General features: G+C 38.5%; 1 protein-coding gene across 1 annotated transcript; it reads left to right on the top strand.

Annotated features, from left to right (window-relative positions):
- The first annotated feature begins 6,966 nt into the window (after positions 1-6,966).
- On the top strand, positions 6,967-9,062 carry LOC147612889 (uncharacterized). The gene is made up of 2 exons (XM_086782002.1): positions 6,967-7,333; positions 7,445-9,062. The coding sequence occupies exons 1-2, from the start codon at positions 7,050-7,052 to the stop codon at positions 9,015-9,017; spliced, it is 1,857 nt and encodes a 618-aa protein (XP_086638128.1). The 5' UTR covers positions 6,967-7,049; the 3' UTR covers positions 9,018-9,062.
- The last annotated feature ends 5,970 nt before the right edge of the window (positions 9,063-15,032 follow it).

The following is a 15,032-nucleotide window of genomic DNA, read 5'->3' as shown; positions in this document are numbered from 1 at the left end:
ACACTCAACGTATAGATACAAAGAGAAATACATAAGATTGTGGAGTTATGATAATTTTTGAGTAGGAGACTGGAGCCATGCTTGATTATTTTGGCATAATTTAAAACATTCTAAAGGTTGGATTTAGGACATTCCATATTTATATTTTGGATGTGAAATGGTTCAAGGATATTCTATGTTGAGGTCTTGAAGCAATCGTGAAAAAATATCCAAATGGATTTATAGCGATTGACTCTATAAAGTTTTGGCAAAAAGAGAGATACATTTGTGCTTCCTCAACATTGTGACCAAGTAAAATCTAATCATTAGCTTTTATCATATAGTTCATTGTGCATGTTTAATTAATACTTTGTGTGTTCTTTCGTACTAGGTTGTGTTTCAACTAGACATACATAAGAAGAATTTGTATCACTTCTTTCGTACTAGGTTGTGTTTCAACCGGACCTACATAACAAGAATTGGTGGTATATCATAGAAGTTACTCCTAGTTCAAAGAGTATTTTTCAAAAGGCTAATGTTAAGGATCTCATGAATGAAGTGGGAACATGTGGAGCATCAAGTGCAAGATGCAAGATGGAAGAGTAGGATACCACCAACTAATGAAGATGAAAATGACCCTATCCAAGATGAGTACCAAGCAATTGAATCCAAACATATCAATGATGATGATAATGATATAGAGTCCAATATAGCTAGTAGTAGTGGCATAGATCTTTTTTTTTAAAATCTTGCACTGGGTGGAGATATGGATCTTGAAAGACCAAGCATGTATGGATTTAATTGAAGATGCGGTTAATGTTGGGCCAAGATCACCCTAGTACATTATTCAAATTTTCAATTAGTAATGTTAATTTCATATTTTTCATTTGAGTTCTTCTTTCTAAATATGATCACATCAATCTCTCGTCCTCCTAAAAATTGAAGATGCACTACAATTGGTCTCTGTTAGGCACGTGAATGTGAAAATTATACTCTCGGGGTATGCCTCTGAAATTCTATCTTAGTTCCACGTTATATAGGTGACTGTATCTGCGTGTATAGTCGCATGTATAGCCATGTGTTGCAATTTGACATCCTTGCAAATTCACTTACTACAGTAACAGTCGTTCCCACTCTCTCACTACATTCTCTCACTAATGAAACGGTGGCTACATTATACGACTATGCCCTCATCCTCTTGTACTGTAACTTTATCATATCAACTCCAAATTTGTCAGAAGTGATAAATTAAGGGATTTCCAATAGTATGTCATAAGTGGGAGTTTTGATGTAAGGTACATAAGGTTCACCACGGTACCCTTAATTGATGACATGGCTATTCTTAGAGGGCCCTTTTTTAGTCTATTTTTTAAATGATATATTTACTTTTTGAAAATTATAGATGTCAAAAAATACATTCATCATATATGAAAATCACGACTAAGTACCTATTCAAATCACGACTAAGTACCTATTCAAATTTGTCAAATTGAAAGCATGGTTAAACATCAAATGCCAACCTTGCATGGCCCTTTTTGTCCTTATTGATTATAATACTATGGTGTGTGCATAATGAAAATATTATGATGTGCACATTAATTAAACCAATGCTATTGCCTTGATTAATTATATTAAGGTATATATATTAAGCTTAAACCTTTAGACACACCATCTACTTATCTCCCTAGCATCCTCCAACGTCACAACCTCCTCGACAGCCCCCTCACATCACCACTGTTGAAATACGTAAGCTCAATTTATGTGTGTGTGGGAAAGCACCCTAGGGGTGCAAGATATTGTGGTAAGATAAGAATGCTACATTGATATTATATGGTATGTGAGTGTTGACCAGAAGAGTGGAAAAGGGAGTGCCACATGGATGATAATGTGTAAAGTGCGATAAGGCTAGAAGGCCTATATCATTGCATAGTTTATTGTGAATGAAATAGAGCTATTGTTGAGTGTGCAATCTCTCTCTCTCTCTCTCTCTCTCTCTCTCTCTCTCTCTCTCTCTCTAGTCACGGAGTTTCTTGTGTGGTATAATCCACCTTAATCTTATGCTTAATCTCGTCAATCACCATGATGAATCCCATATTAGGGATTTTAATATGGTATTAGAGTTAGGATGGGCTCTTGGTCATTGTGCATATCTATGTATAGTTTTCTTTTTTATAAGGTTATTTGATTAAGCATTATTTTCATTTTATGAAAAAATTTAGCACACTCATTGTCATTAGTATTACATTTAGAGAGAGATTATGTTGGTAATTGGAGAGATCATGTGAAGCTAAAAATGAAGATTTCAGCAACAAGTATGAAGGCTATGGAGTCTTCAGTGTCAACAACAAAGAAGCTGCCAAGGAGACAAAGGTGTCTCAAGAAGGTTGGTTTTGTGAGTTTTGCCTCATGAAATTTTAAAGAAGGGTTTTTGATTTATGGGATGAGAAGATCCCATGGTTCTTTGCATTTGGGCAAAGAGTGTAAGAGGTGCAATGCTTGTCTAAGAAGGGACAAGCGGTTATGGGATTAGAAGAAGTCCATAATTGAGCACATTGGAAAGAGTGATGCTCATGGTTTTTCTCATGGAAGATGGACAATGTTTGGTGGAAGCCTTTGGAGTTTTCACATTGATTTGCACCTTGATTTCTTGAGAAAAACCAAAATGTAAGAAGCATCTTGTGAGACCCCTACCCCCTCTGCACATCGAACTCAGGAGTGCTGGAAGTGGAAGTAGCAACCTTGTACGCAGGGCAAAGCTTCCCACTCGGGGACTTGCCCACGAATGTCCTCTAGACAAGAGACTAATCCGGCGGTTCTTCCAAGACCGAACCCAAAAAAACTTTCCTCGCCCAGAAAGCATAGGCGATTCCTCCAGGAAAATCTTCTAACGTAGTCAAGGGCCTTATCTATTCATTTTTAAAATTTTTTTTCCATAGCTTCGCTGCATTTTTTGAGAATACTAAAAATTTCTACTTTTAATATTTACTCCTAATCATCTAAAATATGGTGGGATTTCCTCTTTTAATCTAAAAATTCATTATGCATACCCAAGCATAATTACATTTAAACCTCTTATTTATTTTAAAAATATTCCTTTATCATTCCCATATAAAAATAATTACAAAAATGTTAGCATAAACTCTCTTTCAACTTAAAAATGAATAATTATGAATTTTCTAATCATAAAACAAGCTTGAATGAATTTTAATTAGAATAAAAATCATAAAAATGCTTAATCTCTATCTCTAGCTTGTCAAGCCTAGAGTTTTGGTTAAGAAAATAAGATTAATACTAAGATCCATCCTTCCAAGAAGGATTAATCCATAAAGGTGATTTATCTTTCTAAAAGAGAGATTTACTAATCAAAAATATTATATTTAAGCATAAAAGATTAGCATTAAACCATTTAAACATTATGAATCCCTAAAAGCTTGGTTTTAAGAAAAAACCATTGATTAAAATGCTTCCCAAGCATTAGAGAGGTTGGGAAGAAGATTACCATTGAAAAAGATAGAAAAACACCATTGATTTAGGCTTACCCTTGGTTTTTGGCTTGATTCTTTAAGAAGAAGTGAAGCCCACAAGAGAAAACTTGGCCACCAAGATGTAGAGGTTAATCTCCAAGAGAGGATGGAGATTAATGAAGCTCCAAAGCTTCCTAAAGAAGAGGCAAAATAGAGAGATAATAAAATTACACTAATTTGAAGATAATACTGGCATGTAAATACATAAAGATGAAAACACAAAGAAACGAGGGTCTATTGAAAGGTGAGGGAGGCCACCAACCAAGTCCAGCTAGGATCTAGAGGCTTCCAGCTTCTGTTTGATCCATTTTGGACAAGTTTTGGACTAGTTTGGTTCACTTTTTGATCCAGGTTGAAAGAGAAGAGAGGAGAGATAAAAATATCTCATTTTTTTGATTTAAAAATATGAAGTAATGATGTGAAATAGGCATCTCCTTCATGAGTCCCCTCCCTCCTTACTGAGGTGTCAAAATTTTAATTTTTTTACTAATAAACCTCAATTTTTTACTAATAAATCCAGTACTTAGTCAACTCTTCATCTTATGTAAAGAATTTACTCATTTTTGGGAGATTTTCTTTTATTCTTTGCATTTTTCTTATTGAAACACTTGAATTAATCTTATTGGCCCTTTAGAACACTCTTTATACCTTAATAAATTTTTTTTGAAAATGTGGACCCTTAGGCTAAGGTCTCTAATACACATATTCAATTAATTTCATTGCACATTGGAAAATTCTCTTTGAGCTTTTGTTTTAGGGGAATTCATCTTAAATATAAGGAAAAACTTTTTATCTAAAAATATCTCAAAATTGAATTATATCTCTCTAGAATATTTTCTCTCTCTAGGCCAAAAACAAGGGAAAATAATGTTTTCTTGCACGTTGAATTAGGGGATGATTACAGGGGACTGAGAGAAGAGCTTATACATCTTTTAGGCTGAGGATGAACCTTATACATCCTTGAAGAAGATGCATGCAAAGTGAAGTCTTGAAGAGAATTCATAAATGAAGATGAAGTTGTCACCATCAAAGGAGCTGCTGAAGAAGGATGCAAAGGAGGATTTGCATCATAGGAGTTGCCAAGAAGAGAAGGTAACTTGTGAAGCCTTGCTTGTTTTGATTGTGAGCATTAGTGGAATGCTCTATGAGAAGGATTGGAGATGAAGCGTCTTCAATGGCAAGAAGCTAACACCAAACAACTTGCAAGAGGTGGAAGTCACTACATTGAAGTGAAGAAAAAAGCTCCAATGGGAGCCTATGGATAAAGAGAGCAAGAAGGCACTAATAGCAGTCTTTGTGTCTTGTGCTTGAAGGAGAGGGAACAGTAAAGTTTGAGACGAAGAAAGTCGGCCAACCTCAACAAATAGAAGCTCAAATCGACAACACCATCAAGGGGGAACCTAGTAGAGCTGTAACTCCATTCGCAATAGCTCCCTTCATCAATAGGAGTTGTAGCACGATGCAGTAAGCTAGGTAAATGGAGCTAAGGAGCTCCAACCAGAGAATAAAAATAGAGACGGACACATCTTGTGCACAGCTGTTAGATGGAGAGAAGAAGGCTCCAAGAGCTCAAAGCGTGTGAAGACCTGGGCCATTATAGGAGCAAGACATAGTTGATTTCAAAGAGGCAGCAATACCAAACATATCACTGTAGCTAAAGAGTGGGCTGGGTGACCACTTTCTCTAAGTTTTTCATTTGCAGCATCGAAGCAGAGTGCAGCATTGAGAGCTGCTGCTGCTGTAGTGATTGAGATGGAAGCAACACACAAAGAGCTTTAGAGAGAAGCAACGAGATGGCAAGAGGTCATCATTAAGGAAGAATGAGAGGATAAGCTTCAACAACAAGAGAAGAAGCTAGCTATGGCGGGTGCAAACTGCAGGTGCCAGGCAACGTGGAGAAGACAAAGCCTGTATAGCTAGAGTTTTGGACGAGTTACAGAAACAGCTTGGTGCCGCACAACAACACATTCAATGCATTTAGTGCAGAGCGACGGATTCAATTTACAGTAATGTAGATGCCAATGCAGAGATTCGAAAGACATGAGGATATTCATTTTTTTCTCTTTCCTTTTAAAATATTCATTTTAATCCTTAGCCATCATAAGGGTACATTCACACACATCCTATATGTTAAGCATCAAAGGCCTTGTTCATATGTTATTAACCCCGAATTGTCCAAAGGAAGAGGATGTTTACACACACATGGATCCCCTGCCGATTTCAGTCAAAATGGCTTTGTAAAATTTCACCCATTGGTATGAGGGTTGCCCTACCTGAGCTCACTGAGAACCTCAAAATGGTTTTTGTGCTGTGTGCATGAGCGATGCACGTGCAAGGGGCACGAGCGTGGGTTGGTTTCCACCCAAACTTCTATGTTCAAATTAGACTCAGTGGTTCCGCTATGAGTGAGTCGGCTCAAAATGTACTCGGTGTCTAAGATGGTAGACATGCACACACATGTTCGTTGGGTAACACTCTAATTTTGCATTGAGGGGGAGTGTTGAGAGACGCATTGGATTTGGCAATGCTACATTGGTATTATGGGTAATGGGTGAATGTGGAACACCTCGCTTAAGAGGGGATGTTGAAATATGTAAGCTCGATTTATGCATGTGTGGGAAAGCTTCCTAGGGGGGGTGCAAGATATTGTGGTAAGAGAAAAATGCCACATGTGATATTATATGGTGTGTGAAAAGAGTGGAAAAGGGAGTGCCACATGGATGATGATGTGTAAAGTGGGATAAGGCTAGAAGGCCTATATCATTGTATGGTTTATTGTGAATGAAATAGAGCTATTGTTGAGTGTGCAATCTCTCTCTCTCTCTCTCTCTCTAGTCATGGAGTTTCTTGTGTGGTATAATCCACCTTAATCTTATGTCTATCACCATGATCAATCCCATATTAGAGATTTTAACAACTACCTCGGAAGTCCTCTCACATGCCCCTTCAAGGGCCTCCACGTGCGCAACCCTCAAGGCAAATGCATCTTGCTCTTTCTCCTCCTTAATCCTTGACTCTCCCAACTCCCTCTAAGTTTGAGACTTTGGACACACCATCTACCTGTCTCCATAGCATCCTCCCACATCACTACCTCTTCAGTATCCCCTTCGCCTCCCATTTCCAGGCGCTCCATGTGTGCAACCCCCTAGGCACATGCATCTCGCTCCTCTTCCTCAATCCTTTTCTCCCATCTCCGTCCGTCTCTCTCATTTTCATGTGTCTCTCTCATTTTGTGTTTGAAACACCTGTAGGAGGGTTGTTTTATATGGAGAGATAAGAGGCGCCATGCTCATTGATTAGAATGAGTGACGAACATTCACCTATTAGAATGAGTGAGGGGCATTCACGTAAAAAAACATGAGGCTCGCTTAGACCGAAGGGTTGCCACCATGCGACTCTTCACACAACTAGGGCTTTTCTCGAGTGTGTGTCAACCGTCACCCACCTTTGCGAGATGCAGCAACGCTAGGTAGCGGGGCTTCTTGAACTCCGAAGTAGAGAAGCCGCCCCTTAACACATGGACTATATGGTAATGCCTTTCTCGATATGAGTAATTGGTTCTGCGGAGCGCCCCCTGCTCGTCCACCGCATCCGTCGACTGTCAAGGCATCCATCACCGCGCAGCATGCCTCCGTCGTCTCCATCACTGGCATTCTGGGCGACGACGGCGGCGGCCTGGTACGTGGCATCGGCGTCCTCATCCACCCGACGCTCATCCTCACCACGCACAGCACGATTCCGTCCGCCGGATGCATCAAGGACGCAGAGATCACCTTCTGCCGTGACGTAGCCTCGCTAACGTACGTGAAGCGCAAGTTTGTGCCGGAAATGTAAGGCAATGCTCCAATAAACCTTATCAGCTAATCTCGTTAGATTTTTTACTCTGTTGCTGATAACGATTCCCTAGGGTTGGCTTGACGTTCCGGCGGCAACAACGACAGATTCTTTCAAACGGACGTCGATCTGGACTTGACGGTTGTTTCCTGCGAGATAGTGGCCCCGGAGATGGATTCGCTGGCGTTGGACACTACGAAACTTCGCCGGAGGGCCCTGCGTAAAGGCCACACCATCTTCATCATGGGCTGTCAGGTTAGGGAGCCGGAGGACGTAGCAATCTTGGAAGGCCGGATAGCGGGCTTGGTCGGATCCGAGAGCTTGAGCACCTACCTGAGGTTTCAGACGGGCGAGGACATCTGGATGCCCGGCTCGGCAGGCTTCGACGAGTTCGGCAGCTTCTCCTTTATCGTAACCAAGCCACCCAGGCTCCACGAGGACCCGTATGCACTCGCCAGCGACGCCATGGGCGGCAGCTTGTTCTCGCACAAGACCAAACAATGGGCCACCTGCATTCAAGCTGTCAAAGAGTGGGTGGCGCCCTTGTGGAAAATGAGCAGAGACGAGGTTTTCCAAGGCCCGTCGCCACCATCAAAAAAGCAGCTCAGCCCTCGGAGACCTTCATCGCAGGGGGATGCTCTCTACAAGCAGAAATCCTTCACCCCCAGGAGCAGTTCTGTTACCAGCTCGCCAATACGACAAGCCACCCAGGTTAACCATCATAATGAGCAAGCTGCTACTGTAAAGCCACCATCTCGTGACGTGATAAAAGCGGAAACGCCACAAACCATCGCCGTTCAGCCAAAAAAACCAGCTGAGAACAAGGCAACCGCCAAATCCATAGCCGTGGAAACTGTCAGCGATGAGCCAGAATCAAACCACGACACACTGGAGATTAGAACCCCTAAGAACAAGGCGCATCCAAATGCCAGAAAACCTGACGCTAACAAGAAGCGGATTGCTAAAAAGAACACCGTCGCCGCCTTGAAGCAGAACGAGGGATTGAAAAGAAATGCCGACAAGGCAACTTATAAGACGAACCAGGAGACGGATAGCGTTTCCGTCCAAACGGAGCTGTTCGTGACTGAGGCCGATGTCAAACCTGTCATTATAGTAAGCCGGAGTCCGGAGGCGCCGTCAGAAGTAAGGGCAGAGGGGACGGGACCCGTTGGGCGGAAGGGGCGGAGGGAAAGGTGGAGCCTTCCGGCGGACGGGCACGGGTTGGACCTAATGAGAGAAAAGGTAGATGTCGGTCGCTCGGCGGAGTCGTCGCCGCCGCCAAGAAGCCGCCAGACGCCTGGCCCCTTGGGTAGGTCGGTTAGCATGAAGGAGATTTCGCATGATGGCGGCACTCACGGCTGGATTGACACGTACTATGCACGCGGACGCTCCCGCTCTGCACGCGGCTCTCGCACATCGTCGGCGGCTACCACTCCGCCCCGCCAACGCCGCTCGCTTCTCGACAACATGGACGTTGACGAGGACATGGGCCCTGACTCGCCCGCCGGCTCTCTCAGTGGCGGCTCTGCTTCGTCTACCCGCTCTATCCAGCGCTCTTACTCCACCTCTTCCGTCTACTCTAAGCCCACCATCTCCTACATGCAGAAGCGGAACCTCGCCCAACGCGATTCCATCCTCGCCCGTCGAGCTTCTCAAACTAACGTGCCCCGCTGGTGCTAAATAGCTAACAAAATACAGTATATTAGTAGAAAAAAATAATTTGCCCGAGAGAGTCTCTAAATAATTTAGTTATTTGTAGTACAGTTTTTTCATCTGTTCCATTAAATTTTTTAAAGGTTGGATAGTATAAGTTGTAGTGTTTTATTCAAAATTTATTCAAGAGTGTCCACAATATTTATTAAAATCAATAAAAAACCGTTTTTAAGGCATCACTAAAATAAGCTAGTTTACTTAGTGGTAAGGGTTATTCTCAATCGCCTCATTACAAATTTACAAGACTAAGGTATGCATTCAAATTCTTTTTGTCCAATCTTACCAATAGGGGCAGACAACGAGTGAAAAAAGTTATTCAATTAATTAATGGAGGGAAACTTAGATAACATTTGTTATTGTTAGTAAGGTTTGATCTTAGGATAAAAAAAACCTTACGGTTAGTAAGGTATAATATTATTTATTTATTAAAATAAGTTAAGAGGGCCTTCGCACAGGGAGTATTCCTAGTTGATGTTGCCTCAGTGGAATTTGAGGAATGACCACCCCTCTTCATTCGCACACTGCAACACACCAACCGGCTTAACTTGAAGTGGTAGGCCACCACCTGCAAAAATAAAAATACAGAACTGTTAACAATCCTAACATGGGATTGATCATGGTGGCTAAACATATATTAAGCATAAAGATTAAGGTAGATTAAACCACACAAGAAACTCCATGAGCGAGAGAGAGAGAGAGAGAGAGAGAGAGAGAGAGAGAGAGAGAGAGAGAGAGAGAGAGAGAGATTGCACACTCAACAATAGCTGTATTGCATATCCCCAATGAACCATATAATGAGGCTTCTAATATAGATAGCCCTCATCTCACTTTGCATGTGTGCATCCATGTGGCACGCTCTTTTCCACTCTTTTGGTCAACACTCACACACCATACAATATCCTATGTGGTAGAGCAGCCTCACACCTCTCTCCTCTCGTGCTCTGGACAAGTGCTTGGCAAACTGTATCAAACCCTCTAAACTACATTGTTTGTGGCAAAGTTAAGAAAGTGAAAAATGGTTTCTACAAATCACGACAAACTATGGGAGGAATATTGTGTGAATGATGTTTCTCAAATTTCGCACACAATATTCCACTCAACCTTGAGCTCATGCGAAGGTCCTCTAAGGTGCAAGGCTTGAGCTTTGGATAAAGGCTACTAAAAATAGCTTTGATATAAATAGTGTGTTTTATACTCAAGGCAATTGAAAAGCTAGGGGCTTTGTAATAAAAGGGGTATTCTTCCACTAGAAGGAAGATCAATATCTTTGGGACTTTTATGGCACAATGTTCACGATTTTTTTTAGTGAACCTCAGATGAATCCTTCTCACCATGGATTGAAGAAAAAAATGCAATATTGAGCACACATTTTCTTCATAGTTTCATCCAATTACTATTTAGTTTTTTGAGGAAGCATTTTTTCTTTTTCTCTCAAGATGAGGCGGATTTTTAAGACGTTGAGCAAGCTCCCTACATGTCTTTACATGAACCCTCCTTGTATGTACTTTGCAAAACTCCAATTATATATTAGTCTTTTTAATCCAATTTAGTCACTATAATCAAGTGCTTTTATCTGAGCATAATTCCTTAGTTTTCCAATAGTTGGTATCAGAGAAAGATTTAGCCTACGTGATGAATTATGTTTAGCTTTGTTTTTATTAACCTCTCAATTAACATAATTAGAACAAATTATTTCTAATTATGGTTGTTTTTATTAACCTCTCAATCAACATAATTAGAACAAATTATTTCTAATTATGGTTGTTTTATCTCTTGATTAGACTGGTAATTACAAGATTTTGTTTATCCTCTTCCCGTGGTATCTGTGGCATACTTAGTAGCATCTAGCTACATTTTTGAACAATAGCAAAAACAACACAGCAACAAAGAAACCTTGAAGACGCATGAGTAGCCAATTTCCAAAACTTTGTAGGAGAACCCAAAATCAATAGCCTTCAGTTGTAAAGAGTTTGAAATGTTTGATTTTCCCAAATCTCTTATAACCTTAGTTTTTTAAAGTTTACAAGCCCAAAGTTTTTCTTTCAAATATAACCTTGTGTTAAGGCTAGTCACACACGGGTCTCTTTTAGCTTCTTCAACATTTATTTGGGGATTTCCCACACTATCTTCCAAAAGTTTGTTTTGGTTTGAGGCTTCATTAGAGCTTTAGTAGAAGCGTGGTGGGCCACATAAAGAAGTTCAAGAAATTTTATTTATTTTTTGGCTTGTGAGTTTTGTCAAGCTCTAATCCTAATCTACCCAATCTAATTGTCTTTTGACAAGTTCTCTCAGGATCTAAACCTATTCTTCCTCTCTACTTGTCGTTTAACAAGTCCATCTTCAAATAAGGATTCTATCATCATGAGGGGTGTAAGCTATTCCACCACTTGTATCGGCAAATGGTCTCAGGAAATATCTTATACTGATTAAATGTTGCACATGTCTTTCATCTATGTGCATTAATGGGAGACTTTACAAGGGTCATCTTCCTCAGCGCTTGCATGTGCAAGTTTTGCTCATTGGAGGGTCGAGTTTATGAATTTGATATGTCCTCCATATTTATTACAAACTACATTGGCAACAAAAGATCCATCAAATCATTTAGTTTTTCAAGAAATCTGATAGCCTTTAAAGCTTTTGTAAATTAGTAATATTTTGTTTTTTATGCTGAAGTGTAATGATGATGGCTTTGGTATTGATAGGCGAAGTAATTTTGTAAACCCCTAGCAAACTAGTTGGCAATGCAAGAAATTGACCATTTTTAATCCTTGAATCTTTCGCTTTTTGGGGCACAAGAGAGGGGGGGGGAGGGGAGGAGGGGGTATTGTTAAGTTTAAGTGAATATCTTGAGGTGTGTGGGTTAGATATTGCTAAGGTTAAGTGCAAATCTTGAGGCATGTAGTTACCTAGACATATTAGAAATAGATGTGATATAGATAATGTGGTTTGATACTTAAGATAAAGAAAATTGAAAGCAAGCTTAGTCATGCATGCCTTAGCCATTTTTGGCAATTGCTTTGTAAACAAAGGGGTATTCCCCTACCATAACAAAGATAAATCTCTTTGAAATTTATACGTACTTGCAAATCTTTATGTATTTGTCTGTTCAATCAATTTTAGCTACTATAATCTCCTTCAATAGGATATTTTCAAGCTCTTTGATCCAGGCATACTTTAGTTTTCTAAAAAGTTCAAGATATCTCTTTTCTTTGACAAGTTGAAAAAATAATCTTTTTTTCCAAGGTTCGTGATTATTCTATGTGGTCCCTCCTATGAGTTAATGACTAATGCATTAGGATTTATGCATATGGCTTCTGTAGAAAGCTAAAGCTTAAGCTTAATGCATAAGCCTTATGCATAAAAACATAAGATTTTTCATAAATCATTGATGCATAATACTTAATGCATAAGCTTTATAAATAAGCCTTCTGCATAAAAACATCAGATTTTACATCCTTAATGCATAAAGCTTTTGCATAAGGCTTAATGCATAAGGCTTAATGCATAAGACTTATGCATAAAGCTTAATGCATAAGCCTTATTCATAAACCTTATGAATTATGCCATATGCATTAAAGCTTTATGCATATGGCTTATGAATTAAGCTTAATGTATAAGCCATATGCATTAAGCTTTATGCATATGTATTAAGCTTAATTTATAAGGTTTTTACATGAGCCTTATGCATAAAAACATAATGCATAAGCATAATCATAAAGCTATAATGCATGAGCCTTATGCTTTATGTACAATGAAAAAAATTCTCCCAAGCACCTGGGGGTGCATCGTAAAATAAGTAAAGAAAGGAATTATGAAAGACAAGTACTCTTACCTTGAGAAGAAGAGAAGTTGAGTTTGCGTTGTGAAGTTGAGATTATGTTGCAAAGATAATCTATAAGTTTAAGCAAATCTATATGTTAATAAAGCACATATATATAAATGCAAAAGCCTTATGCATAAGCCATACACATTAAGATTTATCCATAATCTTAATGCATAAGTCGTATGAATTAAGCTTTAAGCATAAAGCTTAAGCTTTAATATTTATGAAAAAGTCTTATGCAAAAGCCTAATGCATTAAGCTTATGGATATAAAGCTTAATGCATAGGCCATTGCATTAAGCCTAAGTTATACATAAATATTAATACAATGGCTTATTCATAAGTATAAGTATAAGTCACATCATAATTATGAGGGACATGCATAAAGCTATGCTTAATGCAGCGTGCTTAAACATTTATGCGAAAGCCTTATGCATAAAGATTTATGAAAAATCCTTATGTACTATCTAGCTTTAGCTTATGCTTAACTTTATGCATAAGCTTTTACATAAATCTTAATGCAAAAGTTTTATGCATAAGCATAAGTATAGGTCACATGTACATAAAGCTTAATGCATATGGTTTTATGCACAAGATTAATTCATAAAGCCTTATGCTTAAGGTTTATGCATAAAGCCATAATACATGAGCCTTATGCTTTATAAAAATGAATCTAATATATGATGAGAATAAATATCCCCAAGAACCCAACCAGGGGTGCACCATAAATTAGTAAATAAAGGGATTATAAAATACAAGTACTCTTACCTTGAAGAAAAGAAGTAGAGTTTGTGTTGTGTGAAGTTAAGCTTACGTGTCAAGAACATCAATCCACAAGTTGAAGAAAATATATATGTTGGTAAACGGATATGCATAACCTGATGCATAAAGCTTTATGCATTAAGCTTATGTACTAGCTTTTTGTATAAAGTTTATGCATAAACCATTTTACCAAAAGCTTTATGCATAAGCTTAATCAAACCAAAAGCTTTGTGCATACACTATATGAATGAAGCTTAATGTAAGAGCATAATTATAAGCTTAATGCATATGGCTCTATGCATTCATATTAGATAGTATTCATATTGCTCTAATTTGCATGTATAGAAGCATATATAGAGCATGCATAGAACATAAATAAGATGTATACATACATATTAAAGTTATGTATACACTAATTTGCATGCATAAAGCCTCTATGCTTGCATATTAGAGCTTACATAGAGCATGCATAAAGCATACATAGGCTCTATACATGCATATTAAAGTTATGAATGCTCTAATTTGCATGCATAGAGTCTTTACACATTCAAATTGCTTACTCTATTGACTCTCTTATATGCGTATGTACATAGAGAATACATAGGCATATTAGAGAGAGAAAATTGCTTACTCTATTAACGCTCTTATATGCATATGTACATAGAGAATACACTAAGGAAAAGAGAGAGAAAATAAGTATACATAGAGCTTGCATAAAGGATTAAGAGAAAAAGAGGGCTTACCTTCTTGGCAAACAAAGCCGAATGAGCAAGAATCAAAAACCCTAAACCTAAAAAACAAGTACACATAGTAAAGTTAATTAAATATGCGGCTATAGCCACATATATATATATAGCCATAATAGTAGTTACGTATATAGCTGCATATTGGAAAAAAATTCTATTGCATGCAATGACTCTCTCACTATGTTCCACGACTACATGATGCAGCTATACCATCATCCTCTTGTAGTGCATGCACGTTCCATAGAGTCTTCCATTATTAAATTTTATTTCTTCAATTGTATCTGTTTTAATATCCAGTTAACATACACATTCCATTGAGTCTAGTTAACATGCACATTCCATTAAGACTTTCATCATTACATTTTGTTTCCTTAATTGTGTGTGTTTCAATATCTATTTGCATTGAATCCATCATCATTACCATATTAAACTCATTTAAAACAAATATCATTAGAAATTATTATTTTATTCTTTCTCATGGACCTCTATTGACACAATGTAAGCAAGAGAAAAAGGGGAAGCAACTTAACCTTGATGGGAAAGGGGATTAATAGAGGTATATGTTTATAAACAATTATCATGTATCTCCACTCGAAACAGCCTTCCAATGTGGTATGACCACCCACCCCTCCAACATAGCCTTTTTAGCGTG

This window comes from Cibotium barometz, chromosome 44, assembly GCF_041138505.1.
Source record: "Cibotium barometz isolate CiBa-2024 chromosome 44, ASM4113850v1, whole genome shotgun sequence".
Classification (NCBI taxonomy): Eukaryota; Viridiplantae; Streptophyta; class Polypodiopsida; order Cyatheales; family Cibotiaceae; genus Cibotium; species Cibotium barometz.
This window is presented reverse-complemented; position numbering and strand designations above follow the sequence as displayed.